At 42.9% G+C, this 18,797-nt stretch overlaps 1 protein-coding gene across 3 annotated transcripts in view; it reads right to left on the reverse strand.

The window, feature by feature from the left end:
- The window catches only part of diaph2 (diaphanous-related formin 2), a 395,371-nt gene that overhangs the window by 251,603 nt on the left and 124,971 nt on the right, over window positions 1–18,797 (reverse strand). For all 3 annotated transcript variants that reach the window (XM_030396391.1, XM_030396392.1, XM_030396393.1), the window contains exons 11-17: window positions 18,342–18,450; window positions 15,320–15,430; window positions 13,340–13,452; window positions 9,748–9,864; window positions 4,957–5,075; window positions 2,681–2,745; window positions 1,765–1,869 (exon numbers count right to left, since the gene is read on the reverse strand). In XM_030396391.1, the coding sequence (XP_030252251.1) occupies window positions 1,765–1,869; window positions 2,681–2,745; window positions 4,957–5,075; window positions 9,748–9,864; window positions 13,340–13,452; window positions 15,320–15,430; window positions 18,342–18,450 (739 nt within the window). The remainder of the gene's footprint in view (window positions 1–1,764; window positions 1,870–2,680; window positions 2,746–4,956; window positions 5,076–9,747; window positions 9,865–13,339; window positions 13,453–15,319; window positions 15,431–18,341; window positions 18,451–18,797) is intronic.

Consider the following 18,797-nt stretch of genomic DNA (forward strand, 5'->3'; position numbering starts at 1 on the left):
TGCGGATTAGGTTGCAAAACACACTCTTTCAGCCGAGTCGCCCTCAAGTAGCGGAATCACAATCGACTGAGAGGATGACTCTGTTGTTTTGTTCATTTGCTCGGGGTACCAATTGAATGGTCAATGTGAATACCTGCTTGAAAAAAAAAAGGAGATAACTCTGAATTGCTTTTTGCATACTTCGAGATTTCTTTAAGAACTTGAGCCCTGGGAGCCCCGAAAATCATCTCTAATTAAAATTACAATTAATATTCAAGGCCAGTGAAAATTAACCGAAGCTTAAACAGGAGTCACATTCCGAGTTAATTCATGCTCAGCAGTAAGTGTAGCCCTATAGTGCATGTACTTAATGTACTGTATTTACTGTATGTCCTGTCAGGATGCATGGGGGATATGCCGAAGTCCTGACGGCCACATTCAGGCAACTATGCCCCAAACAAATTACACGTTTCCCTGCTGATGTTAATGCCTATTGATGTGCTGCTCTCCAGCAGTAACTGCACTCTGAAGGAGCATTCAGACAAACAGAGGAGGAGAGAGCTTGACTCTCAGGGGGCGCCTCCGCTCTACACTACCTGTTAATGCACACAGCCAGTCATTCTTCAAAAGACAGAGACCTGCCAGGGGAGGGTGGGAGGGACGTGTGTTATAGGGAGGAAAACAGTTGGAAATACAACATAAAACGCTAAAGACAAGGGGAAGGAGGGCAAGCTGAGGTAATGCAGCCTGATGCGTGACAGGAGCTGGAAGGAGACTGCAAGGGAGGAAAAGTGCAAACGGGCCGAGATGAGCTTCAGCTTCTGATGGCGTCATTAAACCAGGCGGATAGTAAACAGTTTGGGAAGAAAAGCAGGTAATGTGTGGTGACACAGAACAATGAAGTGCAGGAGTGAGACCTACACACAAACAAAGTTTTTAAGGAGGAAAAACTCTGTGTGACTTTGTCCAGGACAACGGCCAAAGCTTGCGCTAAATGGCAGCATTTGTTCTGGACTTTAGAATGATAGCTGGAGGACTGAAGCAGCTGAGAGAACGCCCGGTGATGCTTGGACCACAAACGCTGGTGCAGTCCGACAGACCGGGAGTGCCAACACGCTCCGAGCAACCAGAGATGAATGTTTGAAAGAAAAAGCAATCTTTGATGTAAATGCAGCTTTACCATCTTTCAATCCAGGCCTCTATTAAATTCCCTAAGCAGGAAGGCAAACTGCCCTTTACTCCCAAGACAGTACTAAAGTGTTTGAAATTGGGTTAAGGGGGAAATAGCAGTCATTTTCTCTGCTCAAAATGGACGGTTTTGCCTGGAAAGAAATGATGTGCAGGCCAGGAAAAGAAATGCAATCCATCTCCGCGATGATAGAATTACATAGGGAAAGCTTCAATAGAGCAATTCCCCCATAAAAAGAGCTACAACTTAAGAAGGAGATTGACCCTTTATTAAATCAAACGTTCTTGCATCGATGAGAACTCCCACTTTCAGCAGCAGCACATCTGTAAGTGGGGTGGAAAGGTATCCATCTGACCAAATCAGCCCTTTTTCTAGTGGGTGCCATTACTTCTTGATGCTATGATCTTAAGGCAAAGACTTTTTTATTCTGTATGAAATGTTTTTCACTTTAAAAAACTGATTAAAGGGCTTCTTTTTCTTTTTTTTTTTCAATACCTTCTTTTTCATACGTTTTTGGAAAACACACAATATAAAAGTTCTCCGGGGGAATGTAACACTATTTTGCAGAGTAGCGGGATTTGTCTTTATGGATTTACCTGGGACTCCAGGGTCTGGATCTTCCCCTCCAGCTCTTTGATTCTCTCTTCCTTCTTTTGAGACTCGGCCTGGGCCTCCTGCCGCGCGCTGAACTCCTCATCAAACTGCAAGAGAAGAGACAGGAGTTTGTCTGCGTGCACCTAACAAACACTTGTACAAACAAACACACACGCAGGTTGGTGAGCGGCACGGCGTCTCCAGAGAGTGGCCACAGGGCACATCAGCAGACACCAAAACACGCCGTCTTACACTCTCTGGCCGATTTCTATTCATAGCTCCGGTGGCCCTAGAGCCCCGATGTCCTTTGTCTTCGTTTCAGGCCTGGCTTTCATGTATGTTGATGGATCTAACCTTTGCAGAAACCAAGCCATGTCGCTACGATGATATCAACGGCCCAGCGGGGTGCTTGGCGGGCTGGTGGGACAGGACTCTTAAGGAGAAAACACATCCAGGACCCCCTTGGTGTCCTCAGACCGTGGTAGTCAGGCTCCTCGAGGGGACATTTAAATATCATACGTAATACGCTGAAAGTAAGGTTTTAAATTGGCAGCAAGTTTAGATCTCTCAAACAATAAAAGTACGACTGGAAAATTAAGCAAATAACGAATCAATTTAATTAAAATGACACGTAAGATAAAGAGAGACAATTATAGGGACGGCTTAAAATGCGGAACTGTGTTAAAATAGCCTTCACATGAGTTAAATCCGCGCCGGCACTGTGCACAAATAAGTATACATCAGAACATCGGCATTGATTCTTGTAATGCTGATACGGATCATGTAGCGTCACAGCCAGGTATTGATCAGGGCATGGAAAATCAATTGTTTGCCTTGGAGCTCGGTGTGGGGAGGAAAAAACTTTCCTGATGGGAGCCGGCCAACCGACGGGGCCTGCCGGAGTGATTAATGCCTCACCTTTTTGGAGTACTCCGCAGCCTTCTGCTCCATCTCTTCAACTTTGGCTTTATCCACACACTGATCTGCAAGACAAGACAGTCACGGACATGAGATACTTCACAAAAGCAAGTCTGGCTGTTTTATTATCAGAGCTGAGTTTATCAGAGTATATTAGAGCGTGTGTGATTAGCAACATTTCTTTAACAATCTGTTTAGGCTCAAAAGATGTTTACAATTTAGGATGATCTTCAAATTATCTTAGATTGTGTGTGCAATTCTCACCTTATGAGAATCTATGCAATAATTTGTCGCAACTAATATGTAATAATCGCTTTTTTATTGGCCATTTGTGAGCGGATTTTAACATGACGCTTGCTAGAAACGCCCAGGATGATTTGTTTGCGTTGTTTGATGCTTCTGGGCCGTGAATGTCTCCGCGAAGGACAATTGTTGGCCCTGCAAGAGGAAATAGTTTGGGGCACGACTGATTTAAAGAATCATTCTATGTATCATTTAATGGGATACTTAATCTTTTTTGTGAACTATATATATGTTCTTTCCATTGAAGCGTGCAATATGAAGTTTTTGGGAAGACATTTTGATTTTCATACTTTCACAAACGAGGTACTGAATAAACCGAATACACCAACTGACCTTAAAGGACGCCACACTTTCATATTGTTTTACTTTGTTTATATTCGGCGGACCCTGCCACCTTTCTTGCTTTAAACAAGATTCTGGGGACTTTCTTATCCGCAGAGAACAGCTTGTTTATTCAGTTATGGGAAAAATAAATATTCCTGTATTTGTATTACTGCCTTATTAATAGCCAATATTACCTTTCTGAGTTTCTGAATTCATTTTCCAAAACTGCATAGTGTGCACTTTGAAAGGATGTTTGAAAACAAAACTATATAAATAATAAAATTAACGGAATAAACTTGTCGGGGAAAATGCCTCGGGATAAAAAACGAGAAGAAAATCTTAAAACGGGCAGTTTTGGCGAGTGATGCAACCGCTGTGTTGACCTCGGGGATGAGGGGAAAAAAAGAAGAGAGGGGACATAGAAGAGTTTTTCACGATATGCTGAAATAACGCCTGACAGACAGTGAAGTCAGTCGCACTGTGCAACTCGTGGCTCATGTAGATGTGCTCCTCACCTTTGCTTCCTCGCCTCAAAACTGTAAATTGTTATCTGTTCCTAAAGGTATCTGACTTGAAAAGAGACGGGTCAGTCAAAGCTTAAACTACAGGACTAAATCTGTTTTTATAACCAATTCTACTTTCTTTCAATTAAAGTTTCCAAAACGTTTGCGTGTTTCAGCTCAGGTTTATTCGACTGTAATTAAAGAAAAAAAAAACATGTTTTTTAATTGCGCTAGATGAATTATTTGAGGGACAATGTATGAGCAAGTTTTCAGTGTAAATTACTGTTAGATCGCACATAACGCAACACATCTGTTTCCTCGGAGAAATTACATTTGTCATTTGGAAACAACACCCTAATGTGAACGTGAAAAAAGAGAAAGAAGAAAAAGAAAGAGGAAAAAACAAAAAAACAAACAAGGAACGCTGCAAAGGCACCTTTCAAAACCACATGCGGTTGTGCCATCTCATTTTCGCATGTCTTTTATGTGAATTTAACAAAACACATCATTGGATTATTTTTTTTTTTTTTGTTGTTTGTTTTTGATTAAGTCTCAGTAAAGTAAGTGAGAAAACTTATTTAATTCTACAGCAGTCCTGCGGGGATAGGTTTAAAAAACTTTTAATGACCCTTTGTTGGCAAGTCACAGAACTGTTACTGACACAACAGAGAGAGGGAAAGTAGTGTTATTTATTTCTTTTCGCGGTTTGAAAAAACATTCTCCATTAGTAATGCGGCGCAAATGGATGTTGTTGTTTTTTACCGATGATTCCAGGAACACGGCTGAAAAAAATATTCAAACTGCAGAAAGAGACGTTTAAAAATGATGAATTAGCCGGATTCATTTTGCCACGTATATGCATTATTCGTCAATAATTAGATGACCCCCATCTTATATGTCAAGCCTCTGCAGTTGTTTGTCAGAGAGAATCCCAGGGGGGGATCTGGAAGGATAATGAGAATGACTGCGAGCTATCAAAGCATTTTTAGCAACATCAGTGCGATACCTCCTGCGGCACATGATTTAAAGGGAGTGAGGAGCTGATTTGATGATTTTATCGCATACGGGTATTAAAGGCTGGTATTAGACATTTTAAAATTAAGCCAACACCTTGGTTGAATTAATGAGTGAGTAAATACAAAGTACCAATCAGATGAGTGAAGTCCACGTCCAATCTTTTGCTGTAGCCAAAGTCGGGGTCCATCCCATTGCGATGCAGGACCACCTGAGACACGCATTCTTCTATCACCTTGTAATACTGAGGCCTGAGGGGTCGGAAAACATAAAACAGAACAATTAGACAAGCCACAGCAAGATATGAGTGACACAAACTCTACAAGGCTAATTAACCACAAATTATTCCCTTATCCAAGCTGGAGGTCACAAAATGCCATGTCAAAAAGGGTGCTGCTGGAGAAAATAGGCACCCTATTAAATTTGATCACTTGTTTCACCCCGATCATGAAATTAACAGATTAACGGGCACACGGAACCCAAGTCGGTCCGTCCATTTCAAGGTGACAGACGGTAAACCGAGGCTGTGCTTGCCCTCTTGCCTAATTTGCAATCATCTTTGCCAATTAGAGCAACCATAAAAACTGAAATGTAAATCTAATCACTGTAATGTGTGTAATTGAAAGCACAATGACCGAGGAAAAACATGTCAGCCAGTTAGGAGTGTGACTGAGTCCTCGGTGCTGTCGAGCACGGTGTCTGAATCAGCCTGAGAGTCGCATTCCGCCACACAGGTTGGTGTGTGACCTTTTCTCAGTAACATTATCAACTTTAATTGCAAGTGACATTTAGCAAATACAATGCCAGCTGAAGCTGAGCCCCCAAACTGAGAAATCATTCTTTATTTTTCTGTCTAAGCTTGACAAAAGCAGAAGTTGATGTTGAAATTCACAACTGAAAAGACTTAAAAAATGTAATCAAATCCTCCAAAGACTCCGGTTCCGTTTGTTGTAAATTGGAAATTGAGATTTTGAGCTGAGATAACAGACCCTTAATGATGCTCACAAAAAACGCCCTTAAACAAAATGTAAAAGAACAATCACAAGTGCGACTCCAGGCGAAAGTGCGCGCGGGTGTGACCAATTAATTGTCACAGTTTAGATGAACATCTGGACGATTCAGGTGGAGCGCTGTAAAATCTGGAGTGGAGGTGGAGTGGAATAATACATTCCTAAAAGGAGGAACGCAGTACCAGCAGCTGAGACGGGGACAGCCTTCTGAACCAATAATCACATCAACTCCTCTCATCTTTTCATCTTTCATCAACAGTCTTCTACTGGAAACAGAGTAGGTATACTGTACTGTGTAAACAGTACAACCGTTCACAGATGCTTCCAGTGGCAGCTGATGTTCCTTTAAGTTACAGAAATGTTGTTCTTATTTCAGAAAACATTGTATCACTGTAAAATTATAGAACGGGAATATAACTTTGGATCGAGAGGATGAAACAATTAACACACGGAGGTCCCGCAAATTCCTGTGCAGCATACACGCTGTAGTTAAACGCCCTTTTAGCTTCTTGAACTCGTCCAATAGATTCCTATCATCGTAATTGAAATTCAGAGATTCGGAGGAGATTTTATGACAACTTTGATGCAGATAAGGACCTCAAAGTCTGATCAAAGCCTGCCCGTCAGACGGCTCCGCATGAAAGCCCGAAGGAGAGGGAGCGCTAATGTATCTAAGATGTAGTAACTGATGTGAGCAGGCAGAGCTGGGAACAAAGTGTCTGCGGTCAGGAGGGTTAATTTTTGTGTAATACTGAAAACATAAAAAAAAAAAAAAAAACATAATCCGAGATCGTGTCGAGATAAAAAGGGAGATCTTGCCATTTAAAGATATCATTATTTAAAACGTAGTGAAGTTTATTTCCGAGGCTTTAGCTCTAACTCTTGGATGTGGCTGTGTTCTGCTGGTACCTTGTGGGTGGACAGGCCGTATCACGTTATGAACAGAAATATGAAAGAACACAAAATTCTGAGCCAAAGCAAATAAGAATAAATCAGCATTTAGGTGCACTGTTTTTGAAAGCATGAAATGCCATACATTAAGCTCGAGCTGGCGGATTCGCCCACTCATGATTGGAACGAGCGAGTGAAAGCTCACGCATCGCCCTGCATGGCTTAAGCACTGTGGCACTCGGCTTACAACTGTCACCGATGTACACCACATTATTATCTCAATAAGCCGCCCTATTTTCCCTTCGTCCTCCATCCTCCGCCACCACCGAGCAGATAGGGGCCGGGTGGAGATAACTAGAGACGGAGAGAGTGACCCAGAACTGTCAGGCCCCTCCACAGTGGGCAGGGCTGGGCTCCAGAAGCTAGCATATGTCCCCTGCATCATTCCCCACCTCTTCTTTTACTTTGGCACCTTCATTTCTTCCAATGATAGCTTGCAGTTCTGCACAGCCCCAGCCACTTGATCCAGCTCTGCTCCACATAACCAGTGTAATCCCCATATCACCAGGCTCCAAATGAGCAGATCTGCTCTATATTTACTGGGTGGGTTTGATGTGCTCCCATTCATTAGGCTTGCAGTGAGAGATTAATTATCAAAAATAAACCAAGCCCCGGAGGGGAGAGCAACAACTAATGTTGTGTTAGGAGGAATGACAGTAGACAGAACGCTTCAACAGTTTGCCCACTGCAGACCCTCTTAGAGTTATTAGAATACTAATTATATTATTTACTTAATTATCATTTAATGTAGATTATCATTTGACACACACACATCAAGGTACCAAGGGTGCTAAAATAACTTAATCCTTTACTTGAGATAGAGTATTATGAGCACACATGTAATCCTTTGATCACAGAGCCAATGTCTGTCCCTCATTTATACAACATACCTATGACTGCCAGCGGTTCATGATTTTAACTGAAGCAGCCTGTCCTCACCCAAAAAACGCCGCTGTACAGGTCGCCTGAGCCGGCAGCTTATTAGGACTAATTTCTACGTTCACTGTTAGGCTGCAACCTCTAATTAGCACCGATGGTAGTTATGACAGGAGCAAAGCAGGAAGTCAGGCCACCATTAGGCGATTTTTGAGGGGGGACAAAATGACCAAAGTGCGTCACCGTGCTTAACCTGCCTTCCTTCTCCATCCCCCCTGAGATCACTAATTGGCAGACTGATGTTTGTGTTCAGACCCAGATGCCGTTCTAACCGGACCCAGACGTTAACCTCATAAACTGTAAAGATTTTGTATATTTTGACTGACCAAGGCAGTTGTCTTTTGGGGGAGGATGATCTGGTTTGTCCGGATGCCTGAAGCTGGGATGCTTCAATAGTAATATACGTTTGTTTGTTTGTTTGTTTGGAGGATGGTCACTGGCAAACTGTTCTGTTATTTAGGTATGAAGACACGTTAACTCGAGCCACGCGTCGCTAAAACGCACTCTCTGACTCGTCTATTTCTGTTTAGCAAACAAAATATTAAATACACACTCGACTTTTACAGCCAATTTGGACCACTGCATGAAAAGGCTGCAACTGTGAGGGCAAAGGCTGAAAAAAAGATGGATGGCCTTTATTGGAAATAGCTGCATGTACAACAGCACTGCATCTTCCAACATCCTATGTCACACAGCCGTGATGTATGGGGGAAAAAAGCCTCAGTCAGAATGAATTTCTCTTGTTAATGTTTGTGTGCGCACGTGTGTGGGTTTGTCCTTGCATTTCTGATGGAGGTTGGAGGGGGGAAAAATATATCTCAAAAACATATCTTTAAAACGACCATCAGTTTTTTTTTTTTTTTTTCATGGAGCGCTGGTGCTGATCCCTTCTTATTGCTGGCTTACAGAAAGGAACATGGACACTGGGGCCGAGGTGGACGCGGCTGCACCAGCCTGTTAATGTGAATTCTATTTCTCACTTCCTACGAATAGATGAGGAATGCATTATTCATAACTCCAAGGGAACAGCAACTTGTCTATGGTAAATTCATCTTCCTCCTCTCATCCTCCCTTCGTCTTCCAACTTTCCTTTTTTCTTTTTTTTTAAGTCTTATTTCTGCAAAAAAGGTCTGACACAGCAGTGAATTCATCAGTGTCACTCCATTCAGAGGATTGGCGGCCTTCCTGCCCAGTGACTGACATATTTGCTCTGCAAAGGCAAAGTAGAGAGCTAACAGTTGAAAATGACTTAATACATCCAAACTACAGGATATTATCCCGACTCTAATCATTTTTGTGTTGTCACTCCCAGTGTTTGGAGACAAAGGGAGGGGGGTTACAAGAAAAGATTGATTGCACTTAGACTCCTGCTCTTTTCGCAGCTGTTGCACTGCAGCGCCTCAAACTGCACGACTGCACCACGCTAACATGGGCGTGGTCAAAAGTGCAACGAGCTTTTGAGACAAGATGCAGTGCAGTGATAGCCTTTAACGCTTCCTACTTATCTTGAACTATAGCTATGTGTTTGGATTTACGGAGCCAGATGTGACATATTTGGGACGAGATGGTGGAGCTGGGGAGGACGTTTTGAGAGCTTGTGGGAACACTGTCGTCGCGAACCCGTCAATCACAAGCTGGCCACGCCCTTCTGGGCCTGCATTCTCTTTTGCATGTTGTTATTTTATGATGTTCTGCGTATCTTATGTTCAGTTTAGAGAGTGGAAGATGAAGTTGAATTCGGGTAGAGAGAGGGGAAAGCTAAGACTTTGGCTTTCACAGACACTTAAGTTACAGCAACATGACGGTAGTTGAAGTTTGACTTTCAAAAATCAATAGGTCTCACAGTTTTTGGAAGGGTAACATTTCCACCTCGTTTTTAGTTTGGAAGATGTGTTTGTTCAAGCCAAACAAACAGACCCACAGAGGCGATGACCACTTCCAGTAAGTAACGAACAAAACAAGCTCTGGGTGATTTAAGAGATGAGCGTTATGAGTCAGTTGAATGTAAAAATGAGACAGAACTCACCTGATGTAATAATCGTTCCTGATGAGCAGCAGGTGCTGAAGAATCGACAGGAAGTACGTCTCTGAGCCGGTGTCTTTCACCATATTGGACAGGAGATGGTACACCTCATTCATATCAGTGCGGGAGCAACATTAAGGAAAACAACTTCGTGATGGCGTTAGTTTTTAGGTTTCCCAGTTGTTTGGCCTGAAATTAACAGTGAAGGTTACAATTGTGTTCATTATCCAGGTGTATTCAGCTTCCTGTAAACATTCAAAATCCCATTAGTCCTTGTTTTTTTTTTTTTTTTCTTTACAAATCTAACATCTTATTCTCTCTCACTTCACATTTTCAGACAGGCATCATTGTGCAAAAGCAAACGGAGATGGGATTCCTCTTATCCGTTTTCTCTCGGGGGAGCCGAGACAGTGTAAACAGCTAACTTGAGGAGGGGGATTGGCATTAAAAGAACGCTCCCTCTGGTTTACCTGTCACTCCGAACCGTTCAGAATAGTGGAAATTAATCACATGAAAAAACTCGCCGGTTTGAATGTTTGAGGAAAAGAACGACGGGGGAGCCGATCATTCTCAGTGCAGAAATATGGCTGAAATCCAGCGCTCAGATTGAAACTGACGTGTACTCAGGAGTGAAAATTCATGTTATTAAATTTGCAAGGGGTATTGATTAAGTGTCTTATGTTTGCTTTCCTCAGGAGGAAGTCGTGATGGCTTTGACATCTAAAACAGATGTTAAATCAGACTGTCTCCCTCTGAATTCTTCTAAGCTGAAATATCATACACCTCATACATGTATTGATCACTATTTGATGAAAAGAAGATTGTTGGTGATTTATATCTTTTAAACAAGCACAAATGTTAGCCACTGGGTCCAGCTCAACCCAGTGCTCACAGAGAAAGGACAAAAAGTGAAGCGGAGGAGAGAGGAGAGGAGAGGAGATGTGCAGTAAAGGGTTAATGTAGAAATAATTAAATTTGTGTTTTCTCAAACTTCTAATAGCTTCCTAAAAGTGTAGCTCAAAGAAGCACAGAAGCCAGGAAAATGAATGATTTGGAGCCTATTTAATTTGTTTGGTTGAGAAAAGGAGGATTTCCCCACGGAGACTCATCCCGTTTGAAAAAGTGAAATAAGCCTCTCAGATATGTGCACACGTGCAGAAAAGGAAAGAAAAAAAAGAAGACGACTAAGGAGACAGTGCCCCCGTTAAACTCGCGGAGCTGAAAAACCTGATTGTCACCATAAGATGAAGTGTGGATCTTGACGTGTGCTAAAATATTTACTTAGCGCAACATACTGACTGCAAAACCGTGAAGTGACATTTTCAGCAGTGTGGCAGCATATGTTGCGATTCTCCACCCCTTCTGCTTTCAGAACAGAAAATCTCAGTTAAATGCACATGCAAACACAGATCTTTTTTTTTGCCTGATTTTTTTGGGTGACTGAGCTCGAGGATTCAGCCAGAATGTTAGACAAATTAAGAACAAACGCCGCAACAGTGACATTACTGACAAACTAACACGTCATAATAGCTAGTTTGACGGATTCACTGATGTTATGCATCCGAAAACTCGTGGGAGATTAGAAGGGGTCCAATTGACACGTTTCCAGAGGTTAATCTGGAGATTCTGTCAATGCTTTATTTGTTTCCTAATATAATCTGTCAGGTTTCATCAACGGCTAATGGAGGATGACTCTGTAAGAGACTATCAATAATTCAGATCATTTATCCCCTCTGTTAAGAAAAACAAAAAAAACAAAACAGCACTTGACTGCATTCTCCATTTCCCATACTATCATCCACACAAAACAATCTGCAGCCGCTGCACTTGGAGGAGATCAATTCTTTTAAATACTGTTTGACACTTTTCCTATTAATTTCAACAATGTCTGTAATTAAACTCCTGTCCCGTATCAAATTTTTAGAGAGAGAAAGAGAGAGAGAGAGAGAGAGAGAGAGAGGGAGGGATGGGAATACTGGCTTCTCTACAGTATCATTTCCCTCCCTTGTATTAACCGAGTATGAAGCCTGGGAGAATTACCAATCCTGAGAGATTCAATTATAGCCTCACCACAGCAGCATTTGAGAGGACATGAGAAGGAGCTCAGACTGGGAAAGTATCCAACTAGCTCCATCTATCACTAAGCTGCAGACATAAACCTAATGTAGAATGCCAATCCATTGGATGACACCCCCCCCCCCACCCCCCTCTCCTCTACGCCCTCGTTCTCGCTCTCCATCTCTCCCTCTCTTTACACTCCCTCTCCAAATAATGAATAAACATGAGTGGCAGTCAAGTGTGACGTAGCCCAGTCAGTGGTGGGGTCAATCAATCACCATTCCACAGCTCATTAATATGTATTAGTGGCCTGGAGTCACCTCCTCGGCACCTGGACCTGGGCCGGACACAGAGGAGACGAGCCTCTTCAGGTTAATATTCATGAAACTGCTGGGAGAAACAAGACACATATGCAATGCTCTGGTAGTAGTAGGTAGTACTACCTGAGCGCGCCTGCGCGTGTGTGCATGTGTGTGTGTGTGTGTGTGTGTGTGCTATATGCAGCCGAAGGGACAGAGGGTAGCCCAGGCATTCGGATCATGCTCAGAGCTCGCGGATCAATAGCACATTGTCCTTGGAAACAAACATTGGGCCTTCTCATTTGTGAACCTGCTCAAGCACATCATTAATCCAGGTGCACTTTTTCTTTTTTTCCCCTGCCATCTTCTCTCCACACACACACACACACACACACACACATACATTCCCTCACACACACACACACAACACACAACCTCCTCCACTCACCTACATGTGTCAACAGAAACTGTCACTCACAGGCGCACTTTGTGCCAGCACTAGAACTGTGGGATTTGGAGGAAGAAAAAGGTTGTGGGAACGAACATCTGCATAACAATGTCAGCGTCTGGTTTGCCTGCCTCGCAATGTCAGCCATTCATACACAGCCTGAGAGAAGATTTGTGAATTATTAAAAGGATCTCTTCGGGGATTCTTGAAGAAGTTTCCAACTCTGGACTAAATTACAGCTCACCTTTATTAACTTGTACTCTGCACGTTTGGAGTTAAATGGACACTGGCAGAGAGCTTCGGAGGAGGGAACTCGCATTTCTGAGAAGGCACGGCGATGCTTAAACAGAAGAAACCCGGACCGCACAATATAATATGACTCTACATAAAATGTTTAATTGTCTACTGTGCATTGTAAGTGCTGAGAAGAGGCAAGCATATGTCTGTTTGATATCCTCCTCTTCAGTCTTACAACAGTCCTACTTAACCCAGTGCTCACTGACAAAGGACAAAAAGTGAAGAGCAGCTGAGAGGAGGAGAAGAGTAAACAAAAGAAGGGCGAGAGAGGCGGCGGGTTAAGATGAAAGGCTTATTTACCTAGTATACCTGGTCAGAGATGGAGCTGGATATTGTGCTCTGGCTCCTCAAAGCCTTCTCTAATGAATCGAGCCACGAGGGGCTTTACCCTGTAAAGCTTGACCAAACCCACAATATACCCTCATCTCCCCACTGCCAGCTCCGCACGGCCTATTCATCTGTATATTCACACAGAGGGATGACAAAAGGATATTCCATCTCGGCGCGGATGTCATCCAGGCGATGGGAGAGCTCGATGGAGTCCTCCTCCTTGTTCTCGTTGAACACCTTCAGCTGGATGTCGAGCTCCTCTGTCTCTTTTAGCTCCTAGAAAATACGAAGTTATTCAAAAGGTCATCTTGCAGTGGTGATCATTAGTTTTAACAGTGGTAGCACTGACAAGAATTACTTTTTGTAACAATTTTTTTGCTCAAGAATCTCATCAAACGTTTTATGTATCACTGTTAATCAGGCCTTTTGTAAAAAAGAAAACAAAAGAAAAACTGTAATACTAGAATCTTAGTTTCCGTGTTCCAGATGTACAGAGAACTGGGAACTGAGACACCGTGAACTCTCTCAATAAGTATTCCAGACAGTTCCTATTCCTGCACACCTGTTCCAGCCACGAGGGGCTACGGCAGTGCTCTTTACCACTTCTCTATGAATCACCGGCAGCGGAGTTTACAGACTGAGACAGGGCCAAATGTAACCCAATTTCTGCAGGTATCAATCACCTTGCACTGTTTTTTGGGTGCACCATCTGTCTTAAGGAACGCTGGATCGGAGGGAGGTGCACAAAGCCACCGCAAAAAAAAAAAAAAAAAAAGGAAAAGAAAGTTAGGGAGGGTGGGGGGGGGAGACGAAGAGGAGGGCCAAATACATGTGTCAAGGACTATGAGAACAAAACAAATCGGGCTTTCTTTTTCAGCGGAGTTCACTTTTTCTTTGCCAGCAGCCTCCGCCGGCTCCTGAGCATAACTCATAATTAGATGAAAGAGTGTCAGTTTGAATGTCGGCATTAAAAAGCGGTGAACGTGGCATTCATAAATGACTGTACACAGAGACTCTTTCATATCGGGGGGCAGAATTGAAGATAATTAAAGTAATGACAGTAATAATCAACAGGAGCAGCTGGGATGACTTATTAACAACTGGCTCTGTGACACGTTCACCCCTCTCGCTACAAATGAGAGCTTGAGTGATGAGTTGGAGCTCATTTGGCTTCGCCTCATGTGAAGATGTGTAGGGCCCGCTGATAATGATGCCAGGACGACCTGCGTGATGAGGGGCTAGCACTGCATCACACTTGACACATGCGACTACGACAACTATTGCTAGTCAGACCTCGAAAACTTAAGCTAATTATAATGAAACCTATCCTAATGCGTGTCATTTGTGCCACGTGTGAACCAGTCCAGCTACTGTGACGCGAAGTCGTTAACTATATCAACTCCTCTGCAGGGGATGAAACTTTCCTGATTATTTAAAGGGTGACTCCACCAATTATACACATGAAAGTGTGTTAACAGGTCATGGAGAGCACTGCTTCTTATGTGCAAACAGCATAACACTTTAGTGACTCCGGATGAAGCTGCATGTCCTCTGATTAATTGCCTCCAGTGATGTCACTCAGTGGCTCAGTTGCATCGTGGGTAATGGGGGGCGCCAGGTTTTGAGAAAGCAGTCCACGGATCTAGCATCGCACTCCTATTACACTGTTGGACTCATTATGGACAGTTTATAAAGTGATGGCCCAAATCGACACAGCAGAAACGGAGATGTCAGCTTTTTTTTTTACTCTATGCAACGTTCTTCGTTTTCAAAACCTGGCACCTACATTACCCACAATGCAACTTAGCCACTGAGTGACATAGCTAAAGGCAGTTTATCAAATAACATGCAGCTTCCTCTTGAGCTACAAAAGCCTAACATTGGTGGAGTACGTGTTTAACATAAATTTGTAATTTCTGGCATGGTTGGAAATTATTGTGCCTTCATTCAAGGTCGGACATTTAACCAGCAAAAGTTCAGTCCCTGATGTTTTTTTTTGTTCTACAACGCTACCAATCTTCTAGGTGGAGTTGGAATTCATTCCAGAGGTTTGAATGAACTGGCTTAAAATGTATTGGCCGACACAGGAAGAACGATCTATCAGTGTCAGTATCACGTGCTGTCTGAAGGTTTGATAACTCACAGGTAGGATCTTCTTGAGGCCACATCTTAAGAACTCGTTGCGTAGATGTATCCGGAAGTCCAGGTCGTCGGGGGAGGTGACCAGGGCGTTGATCAGCTGCATGCAAGCGACCTGTGGAGTAGAAGGACAAAGAAAAAGGGAGAAAAGGCAATGAGAAATGAGACAAACAGATATTACTCTCTCAAAACATAACAAGATTATGTTTTTCTTATGATTTTAAGTTTTGTCTAAATACGTGTTGAGGAGTGCTTATTTGCTCCTAATATTTCAAACAAACCAAAACTACAGAAAAGAAGATTGCATGGATGAGGGGAGAAAAGGCACAGAGAGTGAGAGGCCCAGCAGAGAGTCGGTAGAAAGTGCAGGTCCGGTGTGTCTATTGACCAGATGTGCATTATTAATGGATTTATTGGTAAAGAAAAATCCTCCAAGAGTGTGTCTCTGTGTTCCTGAGCGAGTGTTGGCTGGAGGAGGGGGTTAAGAGGAAATCGCTGATGAATTATAATGAGGAGTAAGGTGTTTCAGGGGAGCAAGCAATGGATAAGACGGTTTTCCTTGGACAGACGATCGATAGCAGGCTGAAGGATTCCCATGGACGCCGTGAAACATTGTCTTCTGAAACCTTGACCCCGGTCTGTTGGCTCGTATGTCTTGTTAATAAGAGCCACCCATGCTGATTCTGTGCAGTCTCCTGCTTTATTATTCCGTTCTTTACCTTCTTTGTTTTTTATTTCAACACAAGAAAATACAGATCTGTCTGTGGAAGGACATTTTAAATCAATTTCTTCAACCTTATTGAAACCATTCAGATACGAGATTCCAACCTGACTATTGGCACGGATGCTAAATAAAGTGATTAGATGAGGCGTCTTTTTTTGACACGCGCAAAGAGCTTCCACGCGCTGACCTTGATTTACCAGCTGGAACATCTATTTGGTGAAAACGGTCTTGACAACAACAGACAAACTAGAAATAAAAGACGGTATTTCATCGTTGTAAGTGATGCTTCTGCGATGAGATTCAAGCCAAACATATGCATGAGTCTCGCTGAATAATGTTGAAGGTCATATTGTGTATTAGTCATGAAAAAGGAGAGAGTTTGTCCACGTTGTTTGTTCAGGCCTAACAAATCAGTCAATGAAGATTTTCTCTCCTGATCAAAATTTCTTCCCCAAAACTATAGTGCACCTTTAAAGGTGTTGCAGCAGCACAGCAAACACTCTTTGTTAGCTAGGTGATGGGGAAGATGCATGTTTGTATGCAATACAGAAATAAGATGCTGTGCTGTATACTCCCATGGGAAAAACACAGGCTCGTTGCAGTAAAGGATGCACCACCATCGAGTCTGAGACGCTGGCGCAAGGCACCAGAAACACCGCAGACTTTTCCGTGCCAAAAAAAAAAAAAAGCTCGAGGGCCTCGAAGCAAGATCTGTGCATTGAAACATGACATTTTACTGTAGCCACCAGAGGCCAGACACATAAAAGAACCTCCACCGAATCTTCACAGAATTTATGTGAGTGAAGAAAGCCACGGAGCTCATGAAAAATTCTTTCTCTTCTCCGGCATATAAATTGATACTTACATCAAGCACCTCAAACATACCTCAGTCATGTTTTGTGGAGTGGGAAGCGTCCGCGTCGGGGTGGCGGGCGTTATCAGCGCTAGGTTTAGAGAGCTGCAGTGGCACCATAGGGTTGTTACCAAACATCGTAATTAAAAGTGGCACTGCTGGGGTGGTTTTAAAGTTGAAATGCGGAGTTTCTCTCGCGCACGAGAGACGAGTGTAGCCTCAGCTACAGCAAAACACATTTTAATCACATTAGCAAAGTCTACTTCAAGAGCCCATCACCGGTTTTGGATGAAAAGTCTATTAATTTCCTCGAACCCCCTGTATCAGCAGAGCATTTTAATTTACTTCACAATTAGCAGAGCTTCATTTCATTAATGGCAAAATTTAAAGGAAAAACAACAGCCTCCTAATAAAAGAATATCTACTTTGGCTTCCAGCACCCGCCTCATCAGTTTCCTTCATGACTTTTCCTTCATGACTTCACAATCCCTGCAGTTAAAACGGGTAATTCCTTAACTAATTCCCTGCTTTTGGTTTCGCAAAAACCTGTCGTAAGCTGTGCGTTTATGGCTGTTATATAGTTTTCCCTGCTGCTGAAGAATAGCAGTGACAATTAAGAGAGGTATGACGCTTGAGTCGCCCTTTCACGAGTCCTCTGAGACGCGACTTGACAGCAGCCTGGGAAAAAGAAAACAAAAAAAAACAAAAAAACGAGCGGAGGTATTTGTAAAATGTGAGAAAAACGATCCTGGTAGTGAAAGGAGCAGAAAATGTGAGAAAGAGTGAAGGAAGACTAAAAAGCTCGCAGGAAGTTAACCTCTCTGCTATTTTATTATCATTTTCCTGATGTTCACAAAGGAAAAAAAAGAATTGGGTAGCTCGGCGGAGGCAGGTGTTTTTGATTAAAGCAGTGGCGGCGGAGCTCCGGGTGCATTTCAATAGACCGGCGATCACATCCCATCATGTGCATGAGGTGCAGTGGGGTTGACAAGTGAACCAAAGACAGGGAAGAGAAGCACAGAAGAACACATGTGTGAAGACAGCTCAGGCTGAGGAAGAAAAGGCCTCAGAGTGACACAACTGCCAATTTCAGTCACATCTGGCACCGCACGTGGTCCTCGCGTCGAAACAGAATCCGTGTGGCTGCGTCAGCTTTTCTCCCCACTGTACATGGCAGAATTCCTGCTTTTGTTCACAGGCTTCTTTTGTAAGGTTGGGTAGTGAGAGTCATTGTGTGTATGACTAATAAAGCCATCCTGAAAACGAACTGTATCACGGAATAATAGAGCATTCAGAGCGGTGATACAGAGGTTACTGTTTTGGCTATGAACCATTAAAAGTCACTTTTGTACTCCAACAGAAATAATCTAATAAAAAGGCAGTGGTGAATACAGGAGGAATATTAACTTGTGATGTTAAAAAAGCTTTTTTTGGTGTGTGATTCCAAACCTGGAGCTGCTGGGCCTCGTGGTTCTCCAGCCCTTCAACAATTGAAGCAAATCTCTCTTTATTGTTCCTCTCTGCAGCAATTGTCATGGCAGCCAGAATCTTATCCAGGCTGGAAGAAAACAGACGACAGGGAGCAGGGCACAACACAAAAGTCAACAAACACTTTTATCACCTCACTGACAGGACATTTACTCACAATTTTCAGCTCAAACACCATGTATCTTATCTTCCCGCGTGTGTGCCGGTGTGGACATTTGCTCGGCCAGTCTTTGGCGACCCTGACAAATGCGACCGCTTTCCACCTCTTTGTATGCAATCTGGCCTATTATTGCAGTAGTACCCAATTTTAACTTGATTGTGCTTGTTACTAAGGTGATGGGAGACAAAAAACAGGGTTTTTACTGCAAATGTGTTCTGTAGTCAAAGCAATTGAGGCAGAGTGTATTTGGCTGGGTG

This window comes from Sparus aurata, chromosome 18, assembly GCF_900880675.1.
Source record: "Sparus aurata chromosome 18, fSpaAur1.1, whole genome shotgun sequence".
In the NCBI taxonomy this organism is placed as follows: domain Eukaryota; kingdom Metazoa; phylum Chordata; class Actinopteri; order Spariformes; family Sparidae; genus Sparus; species Sparus aurata.